Source organism: Pongo pygmaeus, chromosome 6 (genome assembly GCF_028885625.2).
Source record: "Pongo pygmaeus isolate AG05252 chromosome 6, NHGRI_mPonPyg2-v2.0_pri, whole genome shotgun sequence".
Taxonomy (NCBI): domain Eukaryota; kingdom Metazoa; phylum Chordata; class Mammalia; order Primates; family Hominidae; genus Pongo; species Pongo pygmaeus.
Window position 1 is genome coordinate 38434083 of NC_072379.2, and position 15285 is coordinate 38449367.

General features: G+C 38.5%; 1 protein-coding gene across 1 annotated transcript in view; it reads right to left on the reverse strand.

Annotated features, from left to right (window-relative positions):
- The window catches only part of ABCA13 (ATP binding cassette subfamily A member 13), a 492269-nt gene that overhangs the window by 450818 nt on the left and 26166 nt on the right, over nucleotides 1-15285 (reverse strand). The window contains exon 3 of the mRNA XM_054496702.2: nucleotides 14322-14445. Within this exon, the coding sequence (XP_054352677.1) occupies nucleotides 14322-14445 (124 nt within the window). The remainder of the gene's footprint in view (nucleotides 1-14321; nucleotides 14446-15285) is intronic.

The following is a 15285-nucleotide window of genomic DNA, read 5'->3' on the forward strand; positions in this document are numbered from 1 at the left end:
CTTCAGTGGAGAAAGTAACTGCAGATGTGATGGAAATAACAAAAGAACTAGAATTAGAAGTGGAGCCTTAAGATGTGACAGAATTGTTGCAATCTCATAATAAAACTAATGAATGAGGAGTTGCTTCTTATGGATAAGCAAGCAAAGTGGTTTCTTGAGATGGAAGCTACTTCTGGTGAAAATGCTGTGAACATTATTGAAATGATAACAAAGGATTTAGAATATTACATAAAATTAGTTGGTAAGTCAGTGACAGAGTTTGAGAAGATTGACTCTCATTTTGAAAGAAGTCCCACTGTACGTAAATGCTATAAAACAGCAGCACATGCTACAGAGAAATCTTTCATGAAAGAAACAGTCAATGATGCAGTAAACTTCATTTCTGTCTTACTTAAAGAAATAGTCACAGCCACTTCCACCTCCAGCAACCACCACCCTGATCAGTTAGCAGTCATCAGCAACAAAACAAGATCTTTACCAGCAAAAAGATTGACTCACTGAAGGCTCAGATGATCATGAGCATTTTTTAGCAATAAAGTGTTCCTTTATTTAAGGTATGTACATTTTTTAGACAATGCTATTGCACACTTAACAGACTACAATATAGTGTAAACATAATTTTTATATGCAATGGAAAACTAAAAAATTTATGTGACTCACTTTATTGCAATATTTGCTATATTCTGATGTTGTGGAACGAAACCTACAAGATCTGAGAGTCCAAAAACAGCCCTTCATACTATTAACAAATCAACTGATTTTAAACAGACGTCCCAATGTATTTTAATGACATAGAATAGTTTTTTCAACAAATGCTACTAGAATTGTATATACATATGTAAAAAGATAAACCTCAAAAGTTACATCATACCATAGAAAGAAATAAATTGAAAGTAAATTGTACCTATAAACAAAAGCTAAAATTATTAAACATATAAAAGAAAATACAGGAAAAAATCTGAACAATCTTCAAAAATATTAGGCAAATATTTCTTTGTTAAAGAAAAACACAAAAAGCACAAATCAAATTAGAAAAAAGTGATAAATTATGTTTTATCAAAATAAATAACCCTTGCTCTTCAAAAGACAGCACAAATGAGAAAATAATATTTATAATACATGTATAATATGTATACATATGATTAAAGACTTGTGACCAGTATATGTAAAAAAAACTCTAAGAATTCAATAAAACCAAAAATAAAAATCAATTGCATAAAATATTTAAACAGACACTTTCCTCAAAAAATATTGAAATGGCCAATAAACACATAAAAAGATGCTTAACATCATTCCTGATCAAGAAAATGTAAATTAAAACTACAATTAGAAAGCACAATACAACAGTATAATGGCTAAAATTAAAGAGAACAACATAATAAGTGTTAGCAAGAATGTGGAGCAACTGGAATTCTTATGTATTGATGTTGGGAGTATAAAATTGCACAACACTTTGGAAAACAGCCTGGACATATACTATATAGCTAAACATACACTAAACATTTATCCCAAGAATTCTACTCCTAGGTATTAACCCAAGAAAAATTAAAATATTTGTCCACACACAGATTTATTTTTTAATGTTCATAACATTTAAGATGGAAAGAGGCATTGAAGAAGATAGAAAGGACAGTCTTGCGTTGCCTACCTCTCCTCACTCAATCCCAGGCAGTGCAGCATGGAGAAAGATTCTGTATGCTTGAGGGAGGGAGAGCAAACTGAGTGTGAATCTTTGTACTGAAACTCAGTGCTGCCCTATCACAATAGAATGCAACAAAGGGCAGAATTCTACTGGTGCCCACAGAGGGAGCATTTAGACCAGCCCTGAGACAGACGAGCGTCCTGTGCCACAGCAAGAGGTATCTGAGTCCTGGCTGGCCTCACTACAGGCTGATAAAGTGGTTTGGGACCCCAAATAAATTTGAGTGGCAGTCAGGCCACAAGAACTGAGTCCTTAGATAAGCCCTGGTGTTCTGCTGGTTTTGAAGGCAGTGGAGTTGCAGTACCAATGCAATACCAGCTGTAGTAGCCATCAGAGTGCTTACATCAACCCTCCCCCAACTCCAGGCAGTGAGCTTAGGGAAAGACTTCTGCTTGAGGAAGGGAGAAGGAATATTACAGAGGAGTTTGTCTGGCAAGCTGGATACCAGTTCAGCCACTGTAAAATAAAGTACCAGGCAGATTTCCGAAGCCCCTGATTTTAGACCTTTGCTTCCCAATGGCATTTCTAGGCTCATCTAGGCTAGATGAGAATCTGCTGCCCTGATGGGATGGACCCGGTCCCAGCAGGATTGGCCACCTGCTGAATAAGGTGACCTTGAACCTTGAGTAAACATCAGCAGCAGCCAGGAAGTAGTGGCCGTGGGCCTTGGATAAGCCCCAGTACTGTACTGGTCAGGAAGAACATGAGCTTCAGGTGTGACCCAACATGGTGCCATGGGAGTGCCTGCATCACCCCTCCCCCAATTCCAGGCAGCCCAGTGTGGAAAGATACTCCTTCTGATTAGGGGAAACAGAAGGAAGAGAGCAAGACACTTCAACTGGTAACCCAGAGAATGCTCTCTTAACTTCCCTAAGTCCAACAAGGCTGATTATCTGGGAGTCTTCAAGAGTTGCAGCATTCTTGGGCTTAGGAATGAAACAGCTAGTGCTGAAACAGCTGCAGTGACCACAGGATTAGGTCACAACATTTATTCCCCTTTGAATTCTTGGAAAGTCCTCTCAAGAAGGATGGGTACAAACAAGCCCAGACTGCAAAGATTGGAATAAATGCCTAACTCTTCAATGTCCAGTCATTAATGAACATCCACAAGCATCAAGAACATCCAGAAAAACACGACCTCACCAAACAAACTAAGTAATCAGTGACCAATCCTAGAGTGACAGAGATATGTGACCTCTCAGACAGGGAAATGTAATATAAATATAATAATATAAATTGGGTGCACCCAACTCTGGAGCATCCATATATAAAAAGCAAATATTAACAGAGCTAAAGAGAGAGAGATCTCAATATCACAGCTGGAGACTTTGACGCCCCATATTTTGCATTGAACAGATCATTTAAACAGAAAAGCAACAAAGAATCATTTTATTTTATCTACACTATAGACGAAATGAACCTAATAAACATTTACAGAACATTCCATCCAACAGCTACAGAATCTGCATTCTTCTTTTTAGAACATGGAACACTCTCAAGGATATATTCTATATTAGGCCACAAAATAAGTCTAAAAAAATTCAAAATAATTAAAATTATATTAAGTATCTTTTCTGACCACAAAGGAATAAAACTAGATATCAATAACAAGATCAACTTTGCAAGTTATAAAAACACATAAATATTGAACAATATGCCCCGGAATTACCACTGGGTCAATGAAGAAATTAAGAAGGAAATTTTAAAATTGTTTAAAAAAAATCAAAATAGAAAAACAACGTACCAAAACCTGTGGGATACAGCAAAAGTAGTATTAAGAGGCAAGTTTATAGCAATAAATGCCTACATCACAAAAGATTTTTAAAAAAAGAAAAAAACTTCAAATAAACAACCTAACTATGTGACATGGTTTGGCCATGTCCCCACCCAAAATCTCATCTTGAATTGTAATCCCTATGTGTTGTGGGAGGGACTTCATGGGAGGTAATTAGATCATGGGGGCAGTTCCCCCATGCTCTTCTCATGATAGTGAGTGAGTTCTCATGAGATCTGATGGTTGTTTTATAAGGGGCTTTTTCCCCCTTTGCTCTATGCTTCTCTCTCCTGCCGCCATGTGAAGGACATGTTTGCTTCCCCTTCCACCATGATTGTAAGTTTCCTGAGGCCTCCCCAACCATGCAGAACTGTGAGTCAATTAAATCTCTTTACTTTATAAATTACCCAGTCTTGGGTATTTCTTCATAGCAGCATAAGAATTGACTAAATACACTACGCATCTTAAAGAATTAGAAAAGCAAGAACAAAACAAGCCCAAAATTAGTAGAAGAAATAATAAAGATCAGAGCAGAATTTTTCTTTAAAAGATCAAAAAATACAAAAGATCAATGAAACAAAAAGTTTTTTAATAGATACACAAAATTGATAAAACTTTAGCAATACTGACATAGGAAAAAAGAGAGAAGACCCAAATAAATCAAGTTTGAGACAAAAAAGGAGACATTACAACTGATGCCACAAAGATTCAAAGGATCATCGGAGACTACTGTGAGCAACTGTATCTCAATACATTGATTTGATAGAAATTACATTGAATTTGCAGATTGCTTTTGGGAGCATAGACATTTTATTAATATTGATTATTGCAATCCATGAACATAGAATATGTTTCTATTTTTGTGTGTCCTCTTCAATTGAAAAACTGAGAAGAAATAAATAAATTCCTAGATACATGCAACATACCAAGATTGAACCACAAAGAAATCCAAAATTTGAATAAACCAAAAACAGGTAATAAGATAGCAGTAATAAACATTTCCCCATCAAAGAAAAGCTCAGGACCCAAACAATGGCTTCACTGCTCAAAAGACTGAAGAGGAAGGAATGCTGTCAAACTTATTCTGCAGTGCCAGTATTACCTTCATACCAAAACCAGACATACACACACACACACAAAAAAAAGAAAACTACAGGCCAATATTTCTGATGAACATAGATGCAAAAATTCTCAACAAAATACTGACAAAACTGAATTTAATATTACATTTAACTGAATTTAATATTACATTTAAATTTACATGTAAATTTAATATTAAATTTATTATGACCAAGTGGGATTCATCCATCCCAAGGATGCAAGAGTGATTTAACATATGCAAATTAATCAATATGATACATCACTTCAAAAGACAAAGGACAAAAACTATATAATCATATCAATAGATGTTGAAAAAGCATTAGATAAAATTTAACATTCCTTTATGATACAAACTCTCAAAAAACTGGATATAGAAGGAACACAATCAAGCACAATAAACACCTTATATGACAAAACCACAGCTACTGTCATACTGAACAGGGGAAAACTGAAGATCTTTTCTTTAAGATTTGGAACTAGAATGCCCACTTTCACTACTTTTATGCAATGTAATACTGGAAGTCCCAGCCAGAACAATCCAGCAACAGAAAGAAATAAAGGGCATCCAAATTGGAAATGAAGAAGTCAAATTATCCTTGTTTGCATATAACATGATCTCATATTTAGAAAAACCTAAAGACTCCACCAAGAAACTATTAGAACTGATAAACAAATTCAGTAAAGTTGCAGGATACAAAATTAACAAAGAAAAATCAATAGCATGTATACACACTAACAGTGAACAATGTGAAAAAGAAACCAAGAAAGCAATCCCATTTATAATCGCTACAAATAAAACAACATACCTAGAATAAACCTAACCAAAGAAGTAAAAAATCCTTGCAATGAAAACTATAAAACCCTGGTGAAAGAAATTGAAGAGGACACACAAAAAATTAGAAAGATGTTCCGTGTTCATGAATTGGAAGAATCAATATTATTAAAATGTCCATCCTCCCCAAAGCAATCTGCAGATTCAATGCAATTGCTATGAAAATACCAAAGATGTTCTTCATAGAAATAGAAAAAAAAATTCATTTTTTAAAATCCTAAAATTTATATGCAACTATAAGGACCTAAAATAGCCAAAGCAATCCTCAGCAAAAAGAGCAAAGCTGGTGGCATCGCATTACCTGACTTCAAAATATACTACAAAGCTTTAGCAACCAAGTCAGCATGGTACTGGCATGAAAACAGACACATAGACCAATGGAATGAACAGAGAACCCAGAAATAAATCCACGCATTAGATTCCTCATTTTTTACAAAGGCTCCAAGAACATTCAATGAGGAAGGAACAGTCTCTTCAATAAATGCTGCTGAGAAGAGTGGATATCCTTATGCAGAATGAAACTAAACCCCTATCTCTTGCCATATTAAAAAAATCAAAATTGATTAAAGACTTAAATCTAAGACCTGAAACTATGAAACTAATAGAATAAAACTTTGGGGAAACACTCCAAGACATAGGTCTGGGCAAAGATTTCTTGAGTAAGGCCTCAAAAGCACAGACAACAAAAGTAAAAATGGACAAATGGATCACATCAAGCTCAAAAGCTTCTGCACAGCAAAGAAAATAATATAATAAACAAAGTTAAAGAGACAACTCACAGAATGGGAGAAAAGATTTGCAAACTACACATATGACAAGGGATTAATAACCAGAATATATAACGAGCTCAAACAACTTAATATAAAACAAACAAACAATTCAATGAAAAATAGGCAAAAATCTGAATAGACATTTCTCAAAAGAGACATACAAATGGGTCACTAGGACATGAACACCTGCTTAACATCACTACTCTTCCAAGAAGGGCAAATCCAAATTACAGTGAGATATGATCTCACCCCAGTTAAAATGGCTTTTATTAAAAAGACAAGCAGCAGCAAATGTTGGTGAGGGGCTGGGAAAAAGGAACTCTTGTACACTGTTGGCAGGAAAGTAAATCAGTACAGCCACTATGGAGAACAGAAGGGAGGTTCCTCAAAAAACTAGAAATAAAACTACCATATGATCTAGCAATCCAACTGCTGTGTATAAATCCAAAAGGAAAAAAAAAACAGAGACATCTGCACTCTCATGTATATTGCAGCATTATTCACAGTAGCCAAGCTGTGGAATCAACCTTAGTGTTCATCAACATATAAATGCATAAAGAAAATGTAGTATGTATATTATTCAGCCATAAAAAAGAATGACATCCTTTCATTTGCAACAACAAGGATGGAACTGGAAGGCATTATGTTAAGTGAAATAAGCCAGGCACAGAAAGACAAATATTATGTGTTCTCACTTATATGTGGGAGCTTAAAATAATTAAACTCATAGAGACAGAGAGTAGAATGATGGTTACCAGAGGCTAAGAAGGGTAGTGGCGAAGTGGGAGATATAGAGGGGATAAGTAACGGGTACAAAAGTACAGTTAGATAGAAGGAGTTGGATCTAATGTTCAGTAGCACACTGGGATGACTATAGTTAATAATAATTTATCACATATTTCAAAATAACTAAAAGAGTGAAACTGGAATGTTCCTAACACACACACACACACACACACACACTCACACAAATGATTTATACTTTAGATGATGGATATCCTGATTACCCTGATTTTATCATTATGCATTGTGTATTTGTATCAAAATATTGCACATACCTCAGAAATATATAAAACTAGTATGTATCCACAATAATTAAAAATGAAGACTTTTAAAATATATATTAGGAAACAAAAAGTTTTTTTAAAAATTAATCAAAAAAATGAAAGAGATCACCCTGGGTCATCCTTACCTATGGGAAAAATAAAAAGGAATGAATTATAGTCATGTGTCACTTAAAGAAGAGAATGTACTGTGGGAAATGCATTCTTAGGCAATTTCATCATGTGTGAACACCATAGAACATGCTTACACAAACCTAGATGGTGGAGACCACTACACACCTAGCCATGTGGTGTAGCCTATTGCTCTTAGGCTACACACCTGTACAGCATGTCATTGTACTGAATACTGTAGGCAATTGTAATACAATGGTAAACATTTGCATGTCTACACATATATAAAGTACAGTTAAGATATGGTATTATAATTCTATGTGACCCCTGTCATATATGCAGTCCATTGTTGACTAAAATATTGTCAAGCGGTGCATGACCATACTAATACACACAACCACATAAATAAATCTCAAAACATTTTACTGGGTGAAAGAAGCCAAACACCAAGGATATATCCTTTATATAAAATTTAGAAAAGGCAAATCTAATCTAGATGACCAAAAGCAGACAAGCTATTGCCTGGATCTGAAGGTGTGGGGTGAGTGGAGGTAGGTTGGGCTGGGATAGAGCACAGGAGAATTCTGAGGATAATGAAAATGCTTTATATTTCAATCATGATGGTGGTTACACAGGTGCATAGACATGTCAAATTCATTGAAATGTACTCTTAAATATTATTATATAGATCAATAAAGTTGATTTTTAAAATTAACTTTATTTCCATTACACAAGCAATGATAAGTAACATAGTGTAACTTTTTAAAAAATACTATTTGCAATAGCAACAACAAATATAAAGTAACAAGGAAATAAGTTAACGAAAGATATGCATAACTTTCATGAAAAAATACTATAAAGCTATGTTGAAAGACACTAAAGAAAACCTAAATAAATTAAATAATGCATCATGATCACAAGATGCAACGCAACTCCAATAAAAATCCCAATAATATTTTTCACTGACTTGGACAATAAGGTTGTTAAACTTACATGGAAGAACAAAGACTTCCCTAAAGGAGAAGTGCAAGGTAGAGACATTTACTCCTTCAGATATCAAGACATCAGAAAGCTACAGTAAGACAGCAGGGTACAGTTCAAGGAATGGCTGGGGCTATGACAAGTTGGAGAAGCCAGATGCAGATGCACCACATATGAAAACTTAATTCATGTCACAATGGGATTACAAATCAATGTGAAATTGATAAACTGTGTAATAATACAACTGAAAAAATACTTATCCAAATGGAAAAAAAAGTGCAGTTAAATCATTACCTTCACCATACATAGACGTAAAACCCAGACGAATTCAAGACCAGCGGGTGAAAGGAAAAACTATAATACTTTAAGAAGATAATGTAAGAAATTATCTTTATAACCTCAAGTAGGAAAGAAAACAAAATTGAAATACTAAACATGGTGTAAAAATAAAATAAGTTTTATTGGAGGAGAAATTTAGAAATAAAAACCTAGCAAAAAGCACATAATTCCCCAAGTTTTCAACAGTCCATCAAGAGACATGACTAGGCAGGGCAAGGAGAGAACCCCAGGACAGAGACCTAGCCCTAAAATGCTCTATTGCAGGTAGACAAGTGACTGCAGTTATAGGGAGGGCTTCCTTAGGCAAGTGGCTGGGTCAGCGGGGGAACTCTGGGCTCAGGAGCTTGGATAGTTTTTTTTTTTCTTCACTCACCCCTCCTGGGCCAGCTCTCCACTAAGTTATGAAAGGGGCTTGGAAATAAACCCCAGACCCATCCGGAGTTGTCTTTCCTCAGTGTGCAGAGGCCATGGTGCTGCATCGCGAGCAGGTAGCTGACCACGGCAGAGCTGACTGCATATAGAAGAGGAAGACCCTAGGCTGTGTAAGGGCTGGACAGATGGGGAATACAAAAAGAGAAAGGCCGACCATGCCGTGGAAGGTGCTGAGGAAGGGGAGGGGAGTACTCGCTGTCAGGCCTCTGAGCCCAAGCCAAGCCATCGCATCCCCTGTGACTTGCACGTATACATCCAGATGGCCTGAAGTAACTGAAGATCCACAAAATAAGTAAAAATAGCCTTAACTGATGACATTCCACCATTGTGATTTGTTCCTGCCCCACCCTAACTGATCAATGTACTTTGTAATCTCCCCCACCCTTAAGAAGGTTCTTTGTAATTCTCCCCACCCTTGAGAATGTACTTTGTGAGATCCACCCCTGCCCGCAAAACATTGCTCTTAACTTCACCGCCTAACCCAAAACCTATAAGAACTAATGATAATCCATCTCCCTTCGCTGACTCTCTTTTCGGACTCAGCCCACCTGCACCCAAGTGAAATAAACAGCCATGGTGCTCACACAAAGCCTGTTTGGTGGTCTCTTCACCGGACGTGCATGAAACTTGTCATTGTGGAGGGCCCCAAAGCGTCGGAATGGGACAGCAGGCACAGAAGGAATCCTTCTCCCTGGCGAATCCATGTCAGAAAAGCCATTTAAGAAACGGCCACCGGGCTGGCCCAATCACGCCTGTAATCCCAGCACTTTGGGAGGCTAAGGGGGACAGATCACCTGGGGTCAGGAATTCAAGACCAGCCTGGCCAACATGGTGAAACCCGCTGTTTACTAAAAATACAAAAAATTAGCTGGGCATGGTGGCACCCACCTGTAGTCCCAGCTACTCAGGAGTCTGAGGCAGGAGAACCGCTTGAACCCGGGAGGCGGAGGTTGCAGTGAGCTGAGATCACGCCACTGCACTCCAGCCTGGGCAGCAGGGCCAGACTCCGTCTCAAAAAAAAAAAAAATTATAAGTCTAGGAGGCGGAGGTTGGGGTGAACCGAGATCTCATCATAGCACTCCAGCGTGGGCAACAAGAGCGAAACTCCGTCTCAGAAAAAAAAAAAAAAAAAAAAAAAAAAAGAGTGTCAAGAGAGTGAAAAGCAAACTGAGAAGCTGAGGTGAGGCAGCAGCAGGTGATAATCAAATAAGGCTGAGAACCAGGCAATATGGTGGTTGGAAAAGAGGCAGAGAGGGTCAGATGATTCTCGGGGGATCTGGGAATGTTTGAGAATGGAGAAAAAAATAAATAAAAATATTGATGACCACCAAACGAGACCAGTAGGAAACGGCTGGAAACATTTCAAGAAACTGGAAATGAAAGGTCACCCAATCAAAGCCCAGAAGGCAAGGCACCAGGTGCTGTAGACTAAGGGTGGGAGTGCCTCAGCATGGGTATGGCGATTGTCCTCCCAAAGGTTGTCAGACAGTGAAAGGGAAGTGAGGGTTGGGTTTAGACAGCACATTCTCATTACAGAGCATTTTAAATTAAACAAAATAGGAGTGACCACTAACACAAGAATATCCACTTCTGTTGCCTGTAGTGCTTCATATTTCTGCTCTGAAATCCTCTTGTTAAAATGAAGGGGAAACCCCCCAATAAAGGCAGGAACGAGGAAGCTGATTTTCATAACCATAAGCTACATCAGATGGTACCCAGGATTTCTGCCCAAAGTGAACTTACCTGAGGAATTAGGGAGGTCATGGAAACTTATGAACTAAATTAACTCTGATACTTGCTTTCAAGATTTTTTGTTTTTTTGTTTTTTGTTTTTGTTTTTTTGAGACAGTCTTATTATGTTGCCCAGGCTGGAGTTCAGTAGCGTGATCTCGGCTCACGGTAGCCTCTCACTCCCTGGTTCAAGCTCTTCTCCTGCCTCAGCCTCCTGAATAGCTGGAACTACAGGCGCCCGCCACCACATCCAGCTAATTTTTGTATTTATAGTAGAGACAGGGTTTCACCCTGTTGGTCAGGGTGGTCTCGAACTCCTGACCTCGTGATCCACCCGCCTCAGCCTCCCAAAGTGCTGGGATGCCAGATGAGTTGGTCTCCTCTGTGTGAGACACCCATGGGAAGCCATGGGCGGCTTCTGAGGAGAAAAGTCTCCTTATTGCCTTCATGTCTTTATGCCCGAGAGCATAACAGCTCCGCGGCATTCCACAGGTTGCTCAGGGAGATAACATTCCCTTGAAGCAGTGGAGTATAATCAAACATCTTGGCTCCTCCTGAAACCCGCTCCCACCCATTTCAGTCCGGATAAGTTAAAGAGCTGAAGTAGTTTAGACACATGCCTTTGCTCAGGAAATTCACAGAAACCACCACTGCTATACATCTTATTGAATGACTCAAGAGTTCTCCTTCACTGATTAATCCTTTTCCTCATCCCTTCCTCCCCCTCCCATCTGCCCTAAGAACAAAGAGCTTGTAAACCAATAAATTAGGTGGAGCCCGAGAGCTATGGGCAGTGAGCAAGCCTCCGACGCTTAGGACCCCTGGACCTGCCTTTTAAACTCTTATTCTGTCTCTTTCTATTTCCTTTGTCTCCGCTGGACTCGGGGTACCCGCCAGGTGGTGTGGGGCTGGTTTCCCCAACAACCCAAAGCGCTGGGATTACAGGCGTGAGCCAGTGCACCCAGCCGCTTTCAGGTGTTTTTAAACTGAGACAATTACCACAAAATAATCAGGAGTGAGTCTTTGTTTATGGGCTTGAACTTCAATTGAATCCACGCTTACTCCAATATGAAAACACATGAAATCTGCTTGGTCAAGTGGCTGAGTCTGAAACCAGAGGCACTATTGACAGCGTGCTTCACTCTTTCTTGTCTCCTTTCTCCCTCTCCCTCTTTCCTTACTCCTTACAATTTCCTTTCCCTATTTTATTTTGTATTTCTTATACCTCTGACTTGGGCGCTACTAGACAAGGTGAGGAATTTCATTCTTGGTTCTCGAAGTTAAAGGCTTTGCAATGCTGGTGAGCTATTAACCTGACTACCACTTTCAGAATGTTAGGTGAAGAATCTCACCAGGTTGCTTTTATAACCCCTGAATTTCTGCACATTGAAGTGAGGATGTTGATGTGGAAAAACACAAAGAAAACAAAGGTAGATTATTTCCTGATATCAAGTAATTTGGGGCCATTTTTTTTTGTTTGAGAATGAGTGTTGCTCTGTCACCCAGGCTGGAGGGCAGTGGCGCAATCTTGGCTCACTGCGACTTCCCCCTCCTGGCTTCAAGCAATTCTCCTGCCTCAGCCTCCCGAATAGCTGGGATTACAGGCATCCATCACCATGTCCAGCTAATTTCTTTGTATTTTTAGTAGAGACTGGGTTTCACTATGTTGGCCAGGCTGGTCTTGAACTCCTGATCTCAGGTGATCTGCCCGCCTCAGCCTCCCAAAGTGCTGGAATTACAGGTGTGAGCCACCATGCCTGGCCTTCAAGTAATATTTTTATAATTGTTACAGCCATAGTAATAAGAATTTGTTATTATTAACTCCCATTGGTTGAATGCCTCTGTGCCACGCATTGTGCTAGATGTTTTCTATATTTGTGTTTAACATTCACAACACTTGAAGTGAGTAAACAGATTCAAAGAGGTTAATTAATTCGCACAGATTCACAGAACCACAGGTAACAGAGCCAGTATTGTTTAGCCGCAAAATCACATTCTTTCCACTTCAACGTCATTTAAACCTCCCATTCCAAGTAAGGAAGAGACATAAGAAAGACTTGAAATAAAGACGCTGCTAAGTCTCAAGCTCTTCTAATGCTTCCAAGAAAGACAGAGTTTTGTATATTTCCCATCTCCACACATTCAAGAAAAGACCATTGAACTTTTTAGGGTTATCATTTTACAGTATTTTCAAATGAGCCTCTTTATATCATATTTCTATATGATTTGTCTCAGAAAAAGTAAGCATCTACTATGACCTGAAAGTTGGCATCTCCCATCCCCAAATTTTTATGTTGAAACGTAACCCCTAAGATGATATAGGGGAGGTGATTGGATCGTGAGGACAGAGCCTTCGTGAATAGGATTAGTACCCTTATTAAAGAGACCCTGGAGAGCTGCCTTATCCCTTCCATTATGTGAGAACACAGCTGGAAGGTGTCATTTATAATAGAAAGGGTTCTCACCAGATACCAGATCAGCTGGCACCTTGATCTTGGACTTCCCAGCCTCCAAAACGATGAGAAATAAATATTTGTTGCTTATAAGCCACACAGTTTATGGTGTTTCATTATAGCAGCCCAAATGAACTAAAACGACACCATTTAAAACTATTGTACCTGATATGCCGAAAATTATCTGGAAACTTTTAATTTTCCTCTTGTAACTTAGAGTTGGAAGATAAAGATCATATATGTCAACATTTGCTTTACATTTAAATATCTTAGATTGTTTAATATTAGTACATATAGATTAAATAAAACTCAGATCATTCATACATGATAAATTCCAACTATCATAATCCACTAGTCACTTCCTTCCCTTCCTAACTTCACCTGGGAGAAGTTTCCAGGGCATTCAGTATCCTCCAAGTTAAACCCCCTCACTTTGTCTCTTCTCACCTGAAGTATCTTCTTCTCCTTCTCTTCTTGAGTTTAAGGCCAACTGACACTGTAGGCAACCACAGGCATAGCTCAGCATTCAGAGACTCAGAGAAGGCAACTTAACTGTCCTGTAGTCCGTTTAGGTGGTTTATGACAAATAAAGAGTTACTGCCCAGTTTTATTTTCCCTCAGCTGGGGACAAGATTCTGGTCAACTAGTAGCACAGGAGAAAAAACCCAGTAAGTAGCTCAAAAAATAATTGTTCTGGGGGCATGTGGCACTAAAATGAAAAGTTGGCTAGACAAGTAATTTTGAAGTCAGAGTTTTAACCTACAGAAAACAAATTATCACATGCAAATGGCATTTGCTAATCAGTTATTACTCTGTGAGTCCTGCAAGTGGCAGTGGAAAGATCTCCTGCTGGAAGCTAACCATTAGTTGGAGCCAGAATTATGTGACTCTGAATTTAATAAAACTTTAATTTCTATACTTCTCATGATCTCTGACCTATCCCAAATTATTGAGGCTTTACAAAAAGCAGAAGCCTGTTCTATGTATCAGCTTTCTGAGATTTCTGAAAAAGATCTTTGTGTTTCTCTTACCGAAAATGATGCTTCATCGACCCTTCATAGCTGAAGTTCCTGCACCTTGATCCAGTGTTACAAAGAAGGCTTTGAACAAAGGGGATAACACCACGGCTGGGTAGATCTCGGGGCTGCAAATAACCTAGAAATAGATGCAAAGAAGAAATGAGTCCATATACCTGCTACCAGAAATGGAATTCCTGTTGAGTTGAAATTGTAATATATAACATCATATTATTATATTATTAACCTTGCTATTAATTTAAAGGCGATCTAAGGACTCAGACAAAAAGAATCAAACAAAATGGAAAAACCTTTATATCTAACACCTTTCTTACAGGGTCAATACTCATGTTTCAAGGCAGAATGGCTCTGAGCAGCCAGATAGCTGCAGGATTCACAAGCTTCCCCATTCACTGAGTGGAAATAACCCTGATGCACAGCCAAGCTTCCAGACACGGCTCTCTGTAAACAAGCTGTGGGTAGGAAGAATAGAAAGGATGCTTCTTCCCATCTCATATGAAAATGTAGGAGTTTTTAGTTTTGGCAAAAAATTCAAGCTTAATGCAAGTTGAATTCTTAATGTTTAAATATAGTTGTTAAATATCGTATAATACAAAAAAAATTGTCTACACTGAATAGGACTTTTCAGAACAAATGTCGCTACAAAATAGCCACCTCTATGGATAATGCGCTGTTTACACATCCCCAACCATATCCTCCCTTCACACCATCAGGACGGTGGGAGTGGTGAGGATGCTGATGGCTGCAGCAACATGAAACTTACGATTACCAGCCCGTTTCTCCTGCACAGTACACCTGGTTTTCTATCACTTACCTTCCCTTTTCTCACTCCCTTTGCTCTTCAGGCTGCTGCAGCCTGGCCCTCCTCATCCTATCCCTCTACTGAACTGCCCTGGAAAACTTGTCAGCCCTTATCTACTTTGACTCCAGGTCAAATGTTCATTCTACCACACCTCAC